We start from the raw sequence: 20,536 nt of genomic DNA, 5'->3' as shown, positions 1-20,536 counted from the left end.
GACAATAATAAATGTTGAAGAGGGTATGGAGAAATTAGAACCCTCATATATTGCTAATGGGTATGTAAAATAGTGCAGATATTTTGGAAAATAGTAACAATTCCTCAAAAACTTAAACAGAGTTTACACGACTCATTTCACATGAAATGAAAACACATGTCCACACAAAAAATGTATACAGAAATGTTTGTAGCAGCATTATTCATATTAACCAAAAAGTGGAGACAAGCCAAAAGTCCATCAACTGATGAACAAACTAAGGTATATCCATCCATACCATGAAATATTATTCAGCCATAATAAGGAATGATGGGGCACCTGGCTGGCTTAGTTGGTAGAACATTCCACTCTTGATCTCAGGGACATGAGTTAGAGCCCCCCATTTCATGTAGAGATTACTTAAAAATAAAAAATTTTAAAAATTTTAAAAATTAAAAAACTAAGAAAAAGGAATAAAGCACTGATATATACTACAACTTGAATAAACCTCAAAAACATTATGTTAAGTAAAGAAGCCAACACAAAAGACCACGTATTGTAGGATTCCATTTATATGAAATGTCAACAGACAAATCCATAGAGACAAAAAGTAAATTAGTGGTTGCCAAGGGGTGGGGGCAGTGGAGGAGGGAAATAGGTAGTGAGTGCTAATGAGTATTGGGTTTCTTTTTGGGGGTGGTAAAAATGTTACAGAATTAGATAGTGGTAATGTCTCCACAATTTTGTGAATATACTAAATACCACTGAATTGTACACTTTAACAGGGTGAATTTTATGGAATATGAATTGCATCTCAATTTTTAATTAAAAAAATTCCAGGGGCACCTGGCTGGCTCAGTCAGTAAAGCATATGATTCTCGATCTCCAGGTTGTGAGTTCAAGCCCCATGTTGGGTGTACAGATTACTTAAAAAAAAAAAAAAAAAAAATCTTAAAGAAAAATTCCTGCAGGAATATTCCCAATACATACATATGACAAAAAACAACAACAAAAAAAAAACCCCACCTGTTTCCAGTATATTTAAAGAACATCTCCCAATAAGACCAACAACCCAATTTTAAAAGGGACAGAAGAGTATCAAAAGATACTTGACAAGATACATGAATGGTGATAAGCACATGAAAAATTGCTCAACATGTTAGTCATTAGGTACACGAAAATTTACTTTTTTTTTTAGTTTATTTGTTTTTTTATTATCTCTATACCCAATGTGGGGCTCAAACTCACAACCCCAATATCTAGAGTCACATGCTCTACCAGCTGAGCCAGCCAATTGCCCCAGTAGATGCAACTTTATAAACCACAATAGGATACCATTTCCATTCACTAGAATAGTTAAAATGTAAAACCTTGACAACCCCAAATATTGATAAAGATATATAACAACCAGAACAATCACACTTATTTCAGAGTATAAAATAGTAAAATCACTTTAGACAATAGTTTGGCAGTTTCTTATAAACTATACTCACTATATGAACCAGAAATGCCATTCCTAGGTATACACCCAAGAGAAATGAAAACATATCCAAAATAACCAATATAAGATTATACCAGCTAGAAATAACTCAAATGTCCATTGAAAGGAGAATGGATAAACAAATTGGGGTATATTCATATAACAGAATACTACTCAGCAATAAAACTGCTAAAACATGAAATCATAGGAGTTAATCTGAAAAATTATGTAAAGTGAAAGAAACCAGACACAAAAGAGTATATACTATATAATTGCATTCATGAACTTCAAGAACAGATAAAATCATTGTGATAGAAAAATTAATCTATGGTAATAGAAATCAGAACAGTGATCAACCTATAGGATATAAAAAATGAGTAAAAGGGGCAGAATGAACTTTCTAGGGTGATGGAAATGTTCTTTATTAGAAGTCAGCAAGCTCTAGACCTTGGGCCAAATCCAGCTCAGTGCCTGTTTTTGTAAATAAAGTTTTACTGGAACACAGCCATGTTCATTTATATGATCTACAGCTGCTTTTACACAAAAAAAGGCAAGAAAAAATGTGGCAGAAACCCTATGGCCCACAAAGCATAAAATATTTACTATCTGGTCCTTTACAGGAACAGTTTGTCAACCCCCATTCTGTATCTTCATTGAGTGCAAGTAACAGTGAATACATTTACTAAAACTCATTGAATAATACATTTAAGATCTATGCATTTCACTCTAGGTAAATTTTACTTCACTTTTTTAAAAATCCCCACTTTTTGTTTTGAGGAAATTTCTAAACTGATTCTGAAATTTATATAGAAATGCAAAGGACCTAGAATGGCCTAAAGCAGTGCTGTACAAAAGAAATACAATGTGAACATATATAATTTAAATTTCACTATGAGCTACATTTTTAATTTTTTTTTATGTTTATTTACTTTTGAGCAAGGGAGAGACAGAGCATGAGTGGGGGAGGGGCAGAGAGCAAGGGAGACACAGAATCTGAAGCAGGCTCCAGGCTCTGAGCTGTCAGCACAAAGCCCACTGGGGGCTCGAACTCACTAGCTGCAAGATCATGACCTGAGCCAAAGTCAGATGCTTAACCGGCTGAGCCACCCAGGCACCCCTAAGAGCTACATGATTATGTATTATAATTATTGGATACTTGGTTATAGTTATATTAGGTTATAACATTATAACCTAAATGTTATAAACATTTTTTAAAAGGTGAAGTTAATCTCGATCACACATTTTATTTAATCCAATATAACCAAAATATTATTTCAACTGCTAAAAGACAATTTTTCATAGATCTTTTACATTTCTGCACACCTGTGAGTAAAGAAACAGACAGCTTTTGTTCTAGTCTTTCCAACAATATTTGTTGTATAATAAGGTCTCTCCCAGGTCAAAAGCCAAAATTTCCTTGCACCTCCCTTATAAAAGATAGGATTTCCTAAGTTCAGGGTTCTTCAATTGTGAAACAAAACCACTGAGTAGGTCAGCATCCACCTGGATCAACCTCTGCACCACCCCCCATGGAGCTTAAGGGGCAAGGGGAATGGAGGCATACAGGACGCACATCGCCTGCTGGGCCATGAGTAATTAAATTCTTTGTCTCTGACCCAGGAGTATCATGTCTTCTGCCAACATTCAAGAAATCCTGACAAGCTAACATGTTTCCTGCAAGCAGGATAAAATCTCAGCTCCTTCACAGTTCTTAACATCAAGAACAGTAATCAACATGCACTCAGATTTTTACTTTTAAATTTATTTTTTTCAGGGGCTCCTGGGTGGCTCAGTCGATTAAGCATCTGACTTCGGCTCAGGTCATGATCTCCGGTTCCTGAGTTTGAGCCTCACGTTGGGCTCTGTGCTGACAGCTCAGAGCCTAGAGCCTGCTTCAGATTCTGTGTCTCCCTCTCTCTCTCCACCCTCCCCTGCTCAAGCTCTCTCTCTCTCTCAAAAATAAAAATTAAAAAAAAAAAATTTAGGGATGACTGAGTGGCTCAGGCAGGTGAGCATCACAACTTTAACTCAAGTTGTGATCTTGTGGGTCACGGGTTTGAGCCCTACATCCAGCTCTCTGCTGTCAGCATGGAGCCGACTTCAGATCCTCCGTCCCCTTCTCTCTCTGTCCCTCCCCTGCTCATGCTATCTCTCTCCCACTCTCTCAAAATAATCATTAAATTTTTTTTAATTTTTTAATTATTTTTTTCATGTCTTCAAATTAAGTATGTAATTTACACTTAGAACATGTCTCAATTTGGATGCTAAATTTTCACTGGAAATATTTAATCTGTACTTAGACTTCACAAAATCTACAGTTGAGAAAGTAGATTCACCTTCCTAAGTTGTTCCAAGATTACTTAATGTTACTGAGAAAAGCTATGTAAGTGTGAGGGCAAGAGGTATGGGAAATCTCGGGGTGCCTGGGTGGCTAAGTCGGTTAAGTGTTCGACTTCAGCTCAGGTCATGATCTTGTGGTTTGTGAGCTCAGAGCCTGGAACCTGCTTAAGATTCTTTGTCTCCCTCTGCCCCTCCCCTGCTCATGCTCTGTCTCTGTCTCTCAATAATAAACATCAAAAAAAAATTTTTTTTAAGAGGTATGGGAAATCTCTGTACCTCATGCTCAATTTTACTGTGAACCTAAAACTGCTCTAAAGATAAAATCTTTTTTAAAAATGTCTTCCAATAGCTGAATCAAGTATCCTTTTTAAAATCTGTATTTAACTAAAATTAAATTAAATTAAATTTAAAATTTAGTTCCCCAGCCACATTTCAAGTACTCAATGTCCATGTGTGGCTAGTGGCTATGGTACCAGACAGCTCATTTAGGTCTAGTCAATCTTGAAAAAGAGTGAATTTAGAGGACTCATACAGACAGATACCAAGATGATAAAGCTAAATAATTAGGGCACTGTGGTACTGGCACAAAAATAGACCAACAGAACAAAACAGAAACTCACGCATATATATGGTCACTGGATTTATGTCAAAGGTAATGCCGCAGTAGCCTGGCAAAGAGATTCTCTACTCAAAAAATGTTCCCAGGTCAATGAATATCCACATTAAAAAAAAAAAAAAAAAAAATCTTGACCCCAATTTAACATCATAAAAATTCCAGATGGATCATAGATCTAAGTGTGAAAAGTAAAACAATAAAACTTCTAAAAGATATCAGAATACCTTCATGACCTTAAGCTAAGGAAAGATTTCTTAAATAGGATCACAAAAAAAGGCTAATAAATGGGCATTACAACTAAGAACTTCTGTCCATGAAAAGACTCCATGAAAAAAACTAAAATGCAAGCCACAGACTGGGAGAAAATATTTACAATTTACACATCTGACAAAGGACTCATACCCAGAATATATAATGAATTACAATTATTAAGAAAGAGACCTTGAGGTACCTGGGTGGCTCAGTCGGTTGAGTGTCTGGCTCTTGGTTTGGCTGAGGTCGTGATCTCACAGTCTATGGGTTCAGGCCCTGCATCAGTTCTGTGCTGACAGGGCAGAACCTGCTTGGGATTCTCTATCTCCTTTTCTCTCTGCTCCTTCCCTGCTCACTCTATCTCTCTCTCTCAAAATAAACAAACATTTAAAAAAAAAAGAGAGAGACCAAAAAATGCATTAGGAAAATGGGCACAAAACCTGAAAAGCTAAACAAAAGACTGTAATCCAAGTATCCAATAAATATGTAAAAAAGGTGCTCAACCTCAACAGTCATCAGGGAAAAGCAAAATAAAACCACAATGAGGTATCACCACACATTTAGTAGAATGACTACAATTAAAAAGAATACCAAGTATTGATGAGGATGTGTGGCAGCTGAAATCTCATACACTGCTAGTAGAAATACATATTGATATAATACTTTTGGAAAACTGGCCTTATCTGCTAAAGATGATCATGTATTGTATGATTCAGCAATTCTCAGGTATCTGCTCAACAGAAAGCATACATATGTATACCAAAAACTTTGTACAAACATTCACAGCAGTACTATGAACAGTAGTAGCCAAAAACTGGAAACCCCAATATCTAAAACTATAGAATGGATTTAAAAATTGTGGTAGAATTCTCACATCAGTTAGAATGGCAAGTATCAAAATGACAGGAAATAACAAGTGTTGGTGAAGATCTGAAGAAAAGGGAACCCTCATGCACTGTTGGTGGGAATATAAATTGGTACACCACTGTGGGAAGCAGTATGGAGGTTATTCAAAAGATTAAAAATAGAAATGCATAGGGGCGCCTGGGTGGCTCAATCAGTTAAGTGTCTGACTTCAGCTCAGGTCATGATCTCACAGTTCATGAGTTTAAGCCCCGTGTTGGGCTCTTTGCTGACAGCTCAGAGCCTGGAGCCTGCTTTGGATTCTGTGTCTCCGTCTCTTTCTCTGTCCCTCCCCTGCTCGAGCTCTGTCTCTCTCTGTCTCTCTTTCTCTCAAAAATAAATAAAGATTAAAAAAATTTTTTTTTAAATAGAAATGCATATTGATCCAGTTAATTCCATTAGTGGGTGTTTATCCAAAAAAAACCAAAAACACTAATTTGAGAAAATATATGCATCCCTAGTTTATTGAAGCATTATTTACAATAGCCAAGATATGGAGCAACCTAAGAGTCCGTCAATAGATGAATGGATAAAAAAGATATGGTGTATATAATATATATGCACGCACGTGCACACACACACACACACACACAATGGAATATTACTCAGCTATAAAAATGAATGAGATCTTACCATTTGCAACAACATAGATGGGCCTTGAGAGTATTACGCTAAGTGAAACAAGCCAGGCAGAGAAATACAAATACCATATGATTTCACTTATGTGTGGAATCCAAAAAACAAATGAACAAGCAAAAAAAACCAGAAACAGACCCATAAACACAGAACTGGTGGTTTCCAAAGGAGAGGGAGGTGGGGGACGAGCAAAAGGAGTGAAGGGGATTGGGAGGTACAGGCTTCCAGTTATAGATCATATAAGTCATGAAGATGAAAGAAAGAGGGAATATAATCAATGGTATTGTAATAGCATTGTATGGTAACACATAGTAGCTACACTTTTGGTGAACATAGCATAACATATAGAGTTGTCTAATCACTATAGTGTATACCTGAAACTACCATAACATTGTATGTCAACTATACTGCAATTAAAAAAATAGAAGACCTTTAAGAAAATTGTGACATAATCATACAATATCTTGTTATATTCAGCAAATGAATTAACAGTTGCTATGTGTAAAAAAGATCAAAGAACCTCACAAACATAATTTTAAGTGAAATAAGCCAGAATTGTGATTCTACTTATATAAAATTCAAAAACAGGCAAAATAAATCAATAGTAATATATATATCAAGATGTTGATTACCATTACAAGTCAAGGGCTAGGGACTTAGAGGGTCTACAACAGTTGCCTAGGGCTCTATAAATGTTCTATTTCTTGATTTAGATCTCTATTTCAGATCTATTCTCTTTATGAAAATTCAATAGGCTTTACACTTATTATTTGTGTACTTTTCTGAATATTATATCTCAATAACTTAATTTTTAAGTATACTTAATGGTTGTTTTTTTCTGTATTTTCTACTATGCACATATACTATGTTTTGTAATTTAATATCATTTATTTTTTAAAAAGAAAAAAGTAATCAAATATGAATTGGAGAGATCAGTCTTAACAGCCCCAGGAATCTTAAGGTGAGACAGAATGTAACAGGACACAGGAAAGGTAACCTACAACAGTACTCTAGGCAGACATATCTGAAGGAATATATTGAGATACAGGGGCCATATTTATAGAGTGACATTCAGAAAGTAGACTGTAATCTCAAGAAGGGAAATTGTTCCAGGGATCTAGAAACCATTTCATAAGAGTTGACCAATAGGACAAGGGACGGCTGACATTGAGAAGAGACAGTAATAAGATCCAAGCACCCTAGGTCTAGCATATAGATGGCATCAAGAAATATTTGGGGAATAAATGAATGAACGGAAGAAATCTAAGTCTTTAATGTTTGAAAAGTTGTCAAATGGAATCAAGACAAAGAAGCACCCAATAATCTGATGAATGAATGAAAAAATGAGTAAATAATGTAACGATATTATCAGTCTTGATATGCTTAAAGAACTGTCATATATGCAATCAGGACTAGAGTTGTATAGGTTGTGCTTGGGGAAAGATTCAAGATGAATGGAGAGAAGGTAAAGAAAATCTCAAATTTCAGTCTACTTAAAGAATTTTCTATGGGCACCTGGCTGCTCAGTCAGAAGAGCATGCGACTCTTGATCTCACGGTTGTGAGTTCAAGCCCCATGTCAGGTGTAGAGATTACTCAAAATAAATAAATAAAATTAAAAAAAAAAAGAATTTTCTAACATGTAGGGCTCTCCAAAAATGAAAGAAACAGTTAAGGCAGAAACTACACGCCTATCTAACATCCTTCGACTACATGACCCAGAGGACTTCTTCAGCTCTAATATTCTATGATTCTATAAAATATTATCTTTATACCTTCTTCACAGAAAATAATTTGCAACTAGTTGAGTTACTTTTGAAAACAGTATCAATTTCTTACTAAATGAAGAGATTTTACCTTCATACTATAAATCAAACTTCAACAGGTTTCTTTGAAACATCATGACAAAGAACCTTTAGGTATTCAGAGTATCCAGAGAAAAGGTAGTTAAGTCCAGGAGAACAAAAACTATCCCTGGCTACCTACAGAGGCCCCTTCCACAATCTTTAAAAAAAAAAAAAAAGCTTCATTTTCTAGAATTCAAAGCACTGAAATCAGACTGGGTTCTTTGCCGTTGTTATTATAACAGAGTCCTCCCCTCAAATTAAAATGATTCCAGTAATTCTGTAGAGAGTTGAATTCATTCCATTTCTGTTCACTGACTGGAATCTACCACCTCTGGTATTTTAATAATATTTCAATTACTCCCAGCATAGCTCCACATTTATGTAACCGTTCTTATAGTTTTAAAATTATTTTCTCACATAGTAACTTATTTGAGCCTCATAAATGACCTATAAGGAAGGTAGAATTAGGATAATTAATCCCATTCTACAGATGAGAAAATGGAAATACCAATTAAATGACTGTCTTCATACAACAAATGAAACCAAAATCACCATCTAGTTTTGCAGGTCACATTTTATTATTCATCTGGTATCCCGCATGTTCATCAGTCCTAAGATAGAACTGATCAAAATTCTTCAAAGTAACAGTTATGGAATAAAAGGAGCTTCACTTCTTCACAAAGAGGAAGAAGCTTGTTGCCAAAAAAGAACACACGCTTAGTTAAATGAAATCAAAACTATATAAGAAATTTAGATTTCCAGTTTAAAATGTTTACCCAACTGCTGTGAGAAAAATGCACAATCAGGAAAAGCACGTTTAATATTTCTAAAGGGCTGGATTAAAATTTCAGCTGTAAACTTCATTACTGTAATTAGATTTTTAATGCATATTTATTAAACATCCATTCAAATACTGTGTTCACAATTATTCATGAGTTATTTGTACATTTGTGTTGATTTTAAAAAACTGTAAACAGTGGCCACTGACCAGAAATTTTCCCCTACAATGACAGAAGTCCATACTAAGGTCATAGGCAGCCCATTTATTCTTTTATTATGTTCTAAATCATACCTGAAAGATAAATATTCGGCTGTTTCGTTGAAAACTGCAATGGTCATCAATGACCCAAAAAGTCAGGACTTACCAGCGACATTAAAGACCTATGTTTGATTCAGTGATGAATAAACAAAGTGCAGAATAGAAGAAAATCAAATCTTAATTAAACTCTTTCTTTAGAAAAACAACATAAGCCATCATCAAGGAATGCATCACAAGATGATTTACTTTATTTATAAAAGGCTGATTTAGGGGCTTTAAAAGGGTGCTTTTGATTTAAATAGAAAAATTATGAAAATTAAAACTAAATGCTTGCTGGTTATCATTCTTTTGCTTTAGAAGCTAGTTAATCTTAATGTGCCAGTGTATAACTTTACAAAAGGAAAAAAATAGTACTTTAAATTTCATGATAACAAATCAGTAAAATACCGCCTAAAAATCTGAATAAAGCTATTCTGAAGTAATTATAGGCATGGCCTAGCATACTGAGTAACTCCTTAATATTCACCCTGTTCACACACTATTTAATAATGAGATCTAAGGGATCTATTTTTTTTCAAATGATAAAGAAAAATAACATCTATTATGTTCATTTACTTTAAATTTTATACACTCACACATACATATAAGAATTTTTTAATGCAATCTACACAGTTTACATTTAAGATATAGTTGCATTATGGAGTTATGAAGGAACTACTCTAAAAGAAATACACATTCAGGCTTTAAAAGTTGTTGAAAACTGCCATCCAGGAAAGAATATGAATAGATACATGGCCCTCTATGGATAGCCTGGGTGGTTATCCACTATGGATAAACTGGATGGCTCAGTCAGTTAAGCATCTGACTTTGGCTCAGGTCACAATCTCCCAGTTCACGAGTTCGAGCCCTGCGTTGGGTTCTGTGCTGACAGCTCAGAGCCTGGAGCCTGCTTCAGATTCCTTGTCTCCCTCTCTGTCTGCCTCTCCCCGTCTCATTCTCATTCTCTCTCTCAAAATAAACAAACATTTTTTTAAAAAAGAAGAATATGGATAGATAGATGCTAACAGCACAGAGCTTACTTGGGATACTCTGTCTCTCTCTCTCTCTCTCTCTCTCTCTCTCTCTCTCGCTCTGCCTCTCCCCAGCTTGTGCTCCATCTGTCTCTCTCAAAATAAATAAATATTTTTTTTTAAAAAGTATATGAACAGATAATATGTTGAAAAGTAACTCCTAGAAAGGGCTCAATGAAGAAAAGAAATAAGGCAGCATGAGCAGGACAGGAAAGAAAACCTACGAAAAAGATTCTGGAGATTAAAGAATCTGGTACCACCAGCAGAATAGATGCAGAAAGGGGACCTCAATCAAGGACCTTAGGTAAGGAAGACATAACAAAGTAGGAAGAACAGATATATCCAAAAGGTTTGTAAGAGAGACATTGGGACAAATAGTAGATACAGGTCAGTGAAAAATATGAGTGACCTAGGAAAACAAGTGTTAGATATATTCGAGCAGAGGCTAGATCACTTGTCAGCAAATATATGGAATATATCACTATACTGCACCCAAGGCTGAACTACCAGGTTTCAGAGTCTTAACACCTATTATTTCTGTGGTACTTTTTGTAAAAAGACAAATCAAGAAAATAGTTATACCCCATTTAAATATTATTTTCGTAAACAAAGAGGATGAAGCTCCTGAGGTGTAAAGCTGTGCTAATCTAGAGTAGCTCAATAACCCATATCTGGACCTCTTACATTCCTTTCTACCAGTTCTATTCTTAGACACGCCCTGTTTCATCTGCCCCTCCTACCACCCCAGAACTACATCTAGGGCACCAGCTATGCCTATGTAATAGGGTCTGCTATCCTTTTTAAAAACTATTTGGAAGAAACCATTATCATAAAGTTATCAGTCTCAAGAGTAGGCATGAACATTCTTCTAATATAATAATAGATATTAATGAAAATCCAAGAAACAAAGTTTCACGTAAAGGTATTCATCTAATTGGGTAGTAAAGTCGAATGCCCATTTTCTTAATCACTAATATATACTACCAATTAATCATACCAATTCATATGGCTGAGGTGCATTTGTTCTCATATTAATGCCTAATGGAGATCTCATGTATACATACATGCAGTAAAGAAAAGATTGTGGAGCCAAAGGTAAATATGAGTCATCATTTAATAAAGACACCTAAAAATACAACACTGAGATACAAAAAGACTCTATAATAAAAAGAAATCACAAGACGTGACTCTCATATTACCTTGCCTTTATGAAACAAACTTAATTTCCAAGGCTAGCTTAAATAAAATATAATTTTCAGATATGCCAATTTTCAGTTTTAGAAAACCTAGTAAAATTCTCCTCTTTGGCTTCTCTTCTCGTTTTCCTAGGGCCTCTCTTAATGTTCTCTGACAAAGTCAGTTTCTTCTCATAAAGTGTCAGCTTTCCTTCAAGGAAAATTTTCTTCTTTGCACTCTACAAATACTCCCAGGCTAGTTCTTACATTCTCGTGGCTCTCGACATATCGTATTTCCTTTCTCAGTCTCAGACCTTCATATTTCCCAGAACTAATTAAACTTATTTACCCAGGATGTCATAACCACCTCAAATTTAACAAGTCCAAGATGGAATCTCTCCCTAAAATACCTCTGGCCCTATTTTTTGTTTGGTTTGATTACCCTGATTAGATGGATGGTGATGCCATCAAATTACCCAAACTAGGATATCTGAATTGATCCTAACCCTTCTCTTTCCTTGTCTCCCCCAAAGCCTGGCAATTCTACCAAGCAAGTGCCTCTGAATTCCTCCCTTCCCCCACCTTGCTGCCCAGCTCTCCGCCTCACCACAGCAGTAATTCAGGCCCTGAACAGCTCTCTCCCGAACCACAACTTCCTCCTAAATAACCACCGCACTTCCAATTTTCCCCACTCAGGCATTCCTGATCTGTTTTTCAGGCAAGAATAAGAATAATCATGCTAAAACTGATCTGATCACCTTTCTTCTTATGAAACCTCCATCAGCATCCCACTGAGCCTAGACATCTTCACACACTACACAGGACTTTTAACCAGAGCCAGGCCACCTTCCCAGCTTCATCTCTAGCTGCTCTCCCTGAGGGCCCATAAACCAGTAAGGGCCATGTACAGCTCACTTCTACACTTGTGCTACAACCCCCTTCTCTCTCTTAGCAGAGCTGCCTTCCCCTCTGTAGTCCTACAACACTTAAGATGAACCGAAATGATGGGTTATTAATGTCCAATGTTAAGGAGCTGGAAGATAAGGGTTAAGTTTGTGCTTCTAGAGTAAAAAGTACCTGGGTTCAAATCCCAGTTGGGTGGCCATGCCTGTTTATTCATCTATGAAACAGAGTTAACAAGTATTTTACAGGGCTTTTGTGAAGATTAAATTATGAGAAAAAGAAACTGCCAGTGATGGCCTGGAAGATAGAAGGGGCTTGATAAATGTTAGCTATTATAATTTCATCTCCCTTCCAAGACCATGAGCTATTCAAGGGCTGGGACCCCATTTCATTCACTTCCCCTCACCCAACACACACACCCTAAATACAAGGCTCCAACCAAATTTGAGGCATTTTTCACCCACACTATGGCCACTCTAATCTCGAATAAAATGTTTCCCCTTAACTATCTGGATGTTAAACATTACATTAAATGAAGATACACTTAGACCTAAAAGAAAACAGGCAGTGAAATAGAAATGGAGCATATTACTTAAATTACAATAAGATACCAAATTTCAATTTAAATTTTTAATAAACAAATGGAAATACACAGATCCCAAAATGGAATTCATAATATTGTATTTCCTAAGGAATTTTAAGTTAAGCAATCAAGTAGGCAATTTGGATGAAGAGTATTTTAGGACCCCCCAAGTCTTCATAGGTCAGTTTCCAAAACATCTTGGAGCCAGGGCTGGCACGAAAGCTTAGATGAGACATAAAAACAAAGAACATGCTCTTCCTTTCCCCTCATTCCTTTCCTTTATGTATTTCCTTCCGTTGTTTAACATTAAGCCAATGGTTCCCTCACGTTATACTGCAGTAAAGAGTAGACTTGAAAAGATGAAAAAATGGAGATAAATATAAATGTAAACAGTAAATAACACCCACTCCCAAGATTGAGGGATACAAGACCAATTTTAAAATTGTGCTCTAAATACAGAAAAACATTTCAACTTAAAATTTTCTTTTTATTTAAAGAGAGGAAGGGAGTGTATGTAGTTACAACTAAATTTACCTCTCCCTTACCTGTATTTTCATTAAATCTCCACACCCAAAACTGGCTAAATTCTGAGTATAAGAGGCAGTATTATAACTGAACCCAAGTTCGTCTGCCCTGATGCCCAGCAAAGACCATCACTGAGATCCCAAGTATGTAGCAAGGAAAGGGTTTATTCCAGATGCAGCTAAACAAGAGGACAGGAAGGCAAGTCTCAAATCCACCTCGCCAAAGGAGAGTCAGGGAGATTTAAAGGAAAAGGAAGAGGTCTGGGCTTGTTAGTTTGCAACTGCAATTAGTCCCATTAACCCTTTGGTTACTGGTTTCAATTCCCACTGTCTTTTGACCATTCCTCATTCTCAAGAGAATTGGGCCAATGACCTCTATTAGTTACTTCCTGCTGAGATGGGGGTGAAGATCAGGGTTAGAGGAATAGAACTTTCTGCAGTCATCTAGAAATATTCCTTGGTTCCAGGTTGAAACTCAACATCCTGCATTACCAAGATTTTTGTACTTTGGTTATTAGTTCTTGTACAATATTTTATCTAGGTCTCAAGGGAGATTTGTTGTAACCAACTAGCTTGTTGTACTTATTGATTTCTTCAGACCAGCTCTCCTAAAAAGTAGTTTCAGGTCCATCAAAGGCTTGCCAGTCCAAGCAGGACTCTTTTTGATGTTCTTCTTGCTGACAAGATATAGGGAACCTGTAGATTTTTATTATTCAAGTGTGATGGATCCAAGGCTTAATTCCCTTTGGTTTCCCTGAAAAATGGGTAGTCAACAGCATCTCATTAAGGTCCTGTCTATGGTGGCTGGAGCTGGTCCTCAGGTGCTTGTTCTTCCAGGTCTTTAATAACACCAAGTCTCCAGGATTCAGGTGGTATAAAGGCACATCAACCTCCTGGACACGAATTTACATAGCGAATGTAGCTGATAGTATTCCCTAACGTGAGCTCCATCAGGAATTCCTAAGTCACGAAATGAGTATAGAAAGAGTCTTCCATATAACACCTCATAGGGGCTTAAACCAAGCTTACTTCCAGGGGCCACTCTACTCAAAGCAGAGAAGCTGGCAAGGCTTCTTCCCAAGTTAAGTTGGTTTCTTGGCATATTTTTGCCAAAGTTCATTTTTCCTATTTTCCAATCTGTTGGCTTCTCCAGGAGGCATAGAATTTCCATTGAATGCCCAAGGCACTCAACACTGCTTGTGTGATTTTTGCCCCAAATGCCACTCCATTGTTGCTCTGGATTGTTAGTGAGAATCCAAAACTAGGAATAATTTTGCTTAAAAGTGTTTTTGAAAAATTCTGATGAGGCCTTCTCTGAAAGGCATGGAAGTTTCAACCCAACTTATAGGGCTGTCTACAAATACTAACAAATATCAAAAACTACCTGCTATTGGGCACATAGGTGGTTCAGTCAGTTAAGCGTCTGACTCTTGATATCTGTTCAGGTCATGATCTCAGGGTCATGGGATTGAGCCCCAATTGGACTCTGTGCTGAGCATGGAGCCTGCTTGGGATTCTCACCCTCCCTTTCTCTCTGCCCCTCCCCAGTGCAGGCATGCTTGCATGCGTGCTCTCTCTCTCTCCCTCTCTCACTCAAATTAAATAACCATTTAAAAGTAATAATAGGGTGCCTGGGTGGCTCAGTCAGTTCAGCATCTGACTCTTGATCTAGGTTCATGAGTTTGAGACCCACATTGGGCTCTGTACTGACAGCAGGGATTCTCTGTATCCCTCTCTGCCCCTCCCCTATTTGCATGCAAGTGCTCTCCCTTGCTCTCAAAAATAAACTTAAAAAAATTTTTTTTAATTCCTCTTTAAAAAAAATAACCAGTCTCACTTTCCTCAGATATAGAGTTGTCTCCCTTATCATTTCCAGTAGTCTTAATTACATTTATTTAAATTATTTATATTTATTAGAATACTCATAAAACTTCTTGAGGCATTAGACAAAGTTCTAATTTTTTTTTTCCTTTTCTCAATGGAGAGAACATTAATTTATTTGACTTTAAGTAAAGACAGGCAGAATAAAAGTTTTACATTTAATGCTGATAACTCTAAAGACATGTCCATTTTTATTAAACCAATAACCTTGAATTAGCCTTAATACGAAATATTTTCCAAGATCATGTGAATTTAAAAAACGTCTGGGTTAGTTTCTATCTTTCTTTTAGAATGCCCAATTCTTATAAGTGCTAGCCTTTAAACCAATTAAATAGAGCTCTTTTACAAATTAATTTCAGCAATAACATCTGGAGATAGAGAAAATATCTCAAATTTACAACATACATGGACACACACACGATGCAAACAAAATCTTAAGGGCCCAATTTCAAATATCCCCCTTTTACAACACAAATCTAATTGCAAGATGGTATTACAATTAATGGATGTGGCCAACAGTGTTGCAAAAAAAGACTGCCCAATTTTGGAGAATACAGTCCAAAAGGTTGCATGTGGGGATCAAATTGTCACTTTCCATTTTCCAGTTAGAATGTGGCTGGTTTTATTCAAAAATACCAAAATCTACAGCAACAAAAAAACACATGAAGCCCAGAGTACTTCTGTGAACATCAGTTCCTCCCCAAAAGTTGGGGTTTCACAGACTGAACCAAATGGCTCCCTAGTTTCTGGCTCCTCCCTAAAGATCAGAGCTTTACTGACTGAACCAAATGGCTTCCTAGTCAGCCTTTTCTTAAACAAGAAAGGAGGCTAAGAGAACCAAAACCCACTATTTGATGGCAACCAAATGGGAGTAAGAAATCTGAGAGCCGAACCAAAGGGAGAAAGAAATAAACTCACATGCTGTCCATCACACACGAAGTAGTCACTAAGAGACATCTGTCCAAACTGAACCCAAAAAAACATTTCCTTGCCACAAGAGTGAAAATTAGGCACCAAAGGTCAGAGGTACCCAGGTAGGTGGGACCCCAGGGACAGTTCCTAGAGCAACGAACCTGTCACCTAGGCAGCTGCTTCAACCTGTCACGAGGCCCCCATCACCAGCTGGCGGCCAACAAACCACGCAGGGCCAGGCAAAAAAGTCTTGGCTAGCTTGCCAAATGTGTAACTGAACCCAGGTTTGGTTGCCCAACTTGCAGCAAAGACAATCACCAAGACATCAAGTATGCAGCCAGAGAAGGGTTTGCTTGAGAGGTAGCCAAACAAGGAGATGAAGGAGCAAGCCTCAAATCCACCTCTCCAAAGGAGGAGGGAAATTTGAAGGCAAATGGAAAAGGTCTGGAGGAAAAGTTGCAGCTGTGCTTATTAGCTTGCTGCTGTAATTAGTCCCATTAACCCTTTGGTTACCAGTAAGTTTTGAAATTCCAAATGATAATTCTGAAAACAACAAAATCTTGATTTAATTAAAAAAAATATATATGAATACAGGTTCAAAGCAAAGCCTTTGTTGTAAGATATAAAACCAAATACAGCCTTTACTTGACTTAACTAGCCATATAACTTCTGCAACCCTGGATTCATCATCGCCAAAATGGATCATGAGAAGAATGAGAATTAAATGAGATAATGTATGTAGAAAGCACTTAGCATACTGCATGTTATTGTGATGATGTTCCTTACATCTTAGTTTTCATAAATTATGATACATCCATAGAATTCTATTTCAACCATTTAAAATCAGGCAGTTCTAAATTGATATGTAATGATCTCCAAGATATATTAAATGAAAAAAAAAGAAAGGTATCGAGGGGTGTGTATATGTTACCACTTCTACTTTGTTTTTTAAATACAGATGTTTATATGCATATATGTTTGTACATACACAGAATATCTCTGGAAGAATACATAAGAAACTAGTATTAGAAGTTGCCTCTGGGGAGGAAAATTAAGTGGCTAAGCGATAGGGGTGGAATAGTTTTAACATTTTACCATATTCTTTCTTGCATCATTTGTTTTTATTATCTATTCCAAAAATAAAAATAATAAAGTTTACATTATGACCCAACCTTTATGCTACCAAAATATTTCATTATGTAGTAAATAGATTATGTGAAACTGCAAAAAAAAACAAAAACAAAAACAAAAAAACCCCTGAGGTGACTTAATCAGAGTTCTAGTATTAATTTCAACTCTATTGATGTAATAATGAAAGACTGATAAGGTTTTAACTAAATGAGCCAATGAGAGTTAATTTATTAAGACACAGAAGAAGGGATGCTTGGAGATGAGAAAAAAATGGTATGTGGATGGAAGAGACAATAAGAATATCATTCATTCACTCATTCAGAAAATATATCTTGCCCATCAGGTACTAAACACTGTGCTGAAGAAACAAGACACTTAGTCCTTGTTTTTAAGTAGCCCATAGTTTCATGAGAGTATATGAATATAAGCAGCAAAATCAGTATTCCTGGGACTCGGTTACTCACAGTATATGTTCATTCACTCCTGAACACGTAACAATTTGAATGAATGAATGAATGAATGAATGAGCAAGGCTGGTAACAAAATATACCCCACTAAGGCCTCTAGTGGCTTGAAAAGAACAAGAATTGATCACTCCATCTGAGAAAGCTTGCACATTTGTGTTCCCAGAATCCTGAGAGCCAGCAGGGCCCTCAGAAGTCCGAGGTTTGGCTTTTAGATCCAGGCCAGGGTCACCAGCCAGGAGAGTAGGTAAGGCGCAGGTGTAAGGGTCCTCAGCCCCCAATCCCACATTTGTATCCATTCAAGCCAGGCACTCCCACGCCTGGGCTCACCAGGTAGGTGTTAACTCTCCGAAAGCCTGAAGGGAACAAACTCTGAGTTGACCTCTGACCTCAAAAATGTAAGTTGCTCTGGGTCAGTTTCCTCAGTGCTCAGGGCTCCTTCATGGGCAGCCAGCCAAAGACAAGAGAGGCTGAAACTCCTCTCCAGGGACCCTTAGCTCCGAAACAGGTGAAACCAGGAGGCAACTGGCAGAGATAAGAGGGTGACTGACCCGAGGCTTCCCCGGTCATATGCAGTCGGCTCGGGCTACTCATGGCACAGTCACTGACCTTTCCAAAAGGTGTTTCCAGGGGCGGTGGCCGGAGGGGCGAGAGCAGCAGCCCAGGCCCCGCACCCAACACATCTCCCTCTCAGCCGGCTCTGCACTAAGCGCAGTGTAACCAAGGGCGACCAGGAGGCCGCCATCTTGAGCTCTGTACAAAGGGAGGAAGAGGAAAACTTTATTGAAACCCAAAAGAGAAACGGTGGCACAGACAAACCAAGCCGTGCTCACAGAAGACTACGCAGGAAAGAACGAAAGAAAGCAGAGGAAGAACGCGACCTCCGGTAGCAAGAGGACAGGCTAGACTCGGGTGCCCTTCCGTCCTTCCGAGCTCTGCCAGACAGACTACGACTCCCAGCATGCAATGCGGCAGCGCCGGGGGCGGAGCAGAGCGAGGGGAGGGACGGGCTTGGGGAGAAGGGCGATCCTGCGCCCAAAAGCAGCCCACGTCCGTGGCACTGGATCCTAAAACGTTTTCAGGGAATTGGAACGTGGAACGCGGTAGTGACGTACGGTCACGTCACCACCCCTGAGCATTTTTCGGTTTGCGTACCTGACCGAGATTTCGAAACCTAAATAAGATGTAGGTGACCCAGTGGGCACTCATGTTTTAATGAAATATTGATGTTTACCTGGTCACACCTCCTTAAATGGTAGCCCTAATTCCTTTGCCTCCAGCGTCCGACTCATCTTTGCCAGAGTACCTGAAATGAGCACCTTCCACTTTTTCTTCCTATATTTGAATAGCATAAATTATTTTCAATATGGCATACACTCAAATGTTTTTAAAGAGTGTGTAACTGGCATAGGAAAGCCAATGGCCCAAGATGGACAATGAGTGGATGGAGTGGCCATGGGATAGTGTGTCCAAAGAGGAATTTCTCTTAAGTGATTGCCCTAATTTGATTAAACAAAAAATGTTTGAGTTATTATAAGTGTATTGAGAGTACAAATTCCTGTCCAGAAGAGGCTGGCAATCCATCAGCAGGGATGAAAAAAAGCAACAAAAGATTCTACCAGATGTTATGGAATCAATGAAAGGAGAACACTTAAGGAGAGCACTTTGGCTGGGAAATCAGGAGGGCGTTCTGGAAGCTTTACTTTTATCAAGAGATGAAGACCTTCCAAGAACAGGAAATAGAGTGAACCAAGGCAGGCAGGCAAGAAAGTATGAATTACAGGAAGGATAAAGCCACATTTCGATTGAGTGAAAATTAAAAAGACTACACTAGAAAGAGTTCCAGGAAATCAAACAATTCATCCACAATAGAAGATTCCTAAGAAACAGGAAAAAGAGCACAGCATAGAATAATAATTTGGAAACTCTCTACTGTCAAATTGTTTATGGAAAAGTTATTTTGATTGTATCTTTCAAAATAAATTTTCACTTACTATTTGATATCTATCTTAAGTTGTATTGTCTTACATGACAAACTATTCCTCCATGCTATATTGAATATTTCTTTTTTGCATTTAATACTATTAATTTGGAGTGTGACACTTTGTGAAAGATCTTTTGAAAAAAAATCTATTCTTCCTTGATTTACATATTTATCACATTCAAGATTTTCAGAGAGTATCTGTGTGTCATTTTGTTTGCTCTGGAAAAATAGTTGCTTGCCTTAGTCAATGAAATTACTTTAAATTGTTTTAATAATTTTTTTTAACAATTATTTTTGAGAGAGAGAGAGAGAGAAAGCACAAGCAGGGGAGGGGCAGAGAGGGAGGGAAACACAGAATCTGAAGAAGGCACCAGGCTCTGAGCTGTTAGCACAGACGCTGTGTTCGAACCCATGAACCATGAGATCATGACCTGGGCCAAAATTGGACACAACGGACTGAGCCACCCAGGTGCCCCTGAAATTACTTTTTTATTAGAGATTCCAACAGCTTAACAATTATGGAAGTGAAATAAGCACTCGTAGACAGTTTAATGCCAAATTGGCGGGAATATCTACAGGAAATTTTCACATGGCTGTGCAAGTGAACAGAAACATAGCAAATAAACTTTATTGTGTGCCAGTATTGCGTGCCAGTATGAGGTAACTTAGATTACATCTGTTGTATTCAAGAGAATTCATTATGACCAGAAGAATAATTAAGTAGCCATTATAAACCATTTTATTAAAACATCAATCCTGTGCTCCTGCAGTTCCTGCAATTGCTAAAACAAATAAAAAAGCAAAAATAACCCTGAAAG

The 20,536-nt window shown here is 37.4% G+C and overlaps 1 protein-coding gene across 4 annotated transcripts in view; it reads right to left on the bottom strand.

Annotated features, from left to right (window-relative positions):
• Nucleotides 1-18,700, bottom strand: part of AFG1L (AFG1 like ATPase) — a 196,737-nt gene extending 178,037 nt beyond the window's left edge. For 2 of the 4 annotated variants that reach the window (XM_007078748.3, XM_042986922.1), the window contains exons 1-2: nt 18,616-18,700; nt 18,344-18,487 (exon numbers count right to left, since the gene is read on the bottom strand). In XM_007078748.3, coding sequence (XP_007078810.2) covers nt 18,344-18,487; nt 18,616-18,697 — 226 coding nt within the window. In that variant the 5' untranslated portion in view covers nt 18,698-18,700. Of the gene's footprint in view, nt 1-13,932; nt 14,101-18,343; nt 18,488-18,615 lie in introns of those variants that run through there. The other 2 variants (XM_042986923.1, XM_042986924.1) reach the window with 2 other exon arrangements.
• Nucleotides 18,701-20,536: the final 1,836 nt, after the last annotated feature.

This window comes from Panthera tigris, chromosome B2, assembly GCF_018350195.1.
Source record: "Panthera tigris isolate Pti1 chromosome B2, P.tigris_Pti1_mat1.1, whole genome shotgun sequence".
NCBI classification, from domain to species: Eukaryota; Metazoa; Chordata; class Mammalia; order Carnivora; family Felidae; genus Panthera; species Panthera tigris.
This window is presented reverse-complemented; position numbering and strand designations above follow the sequence as displayed.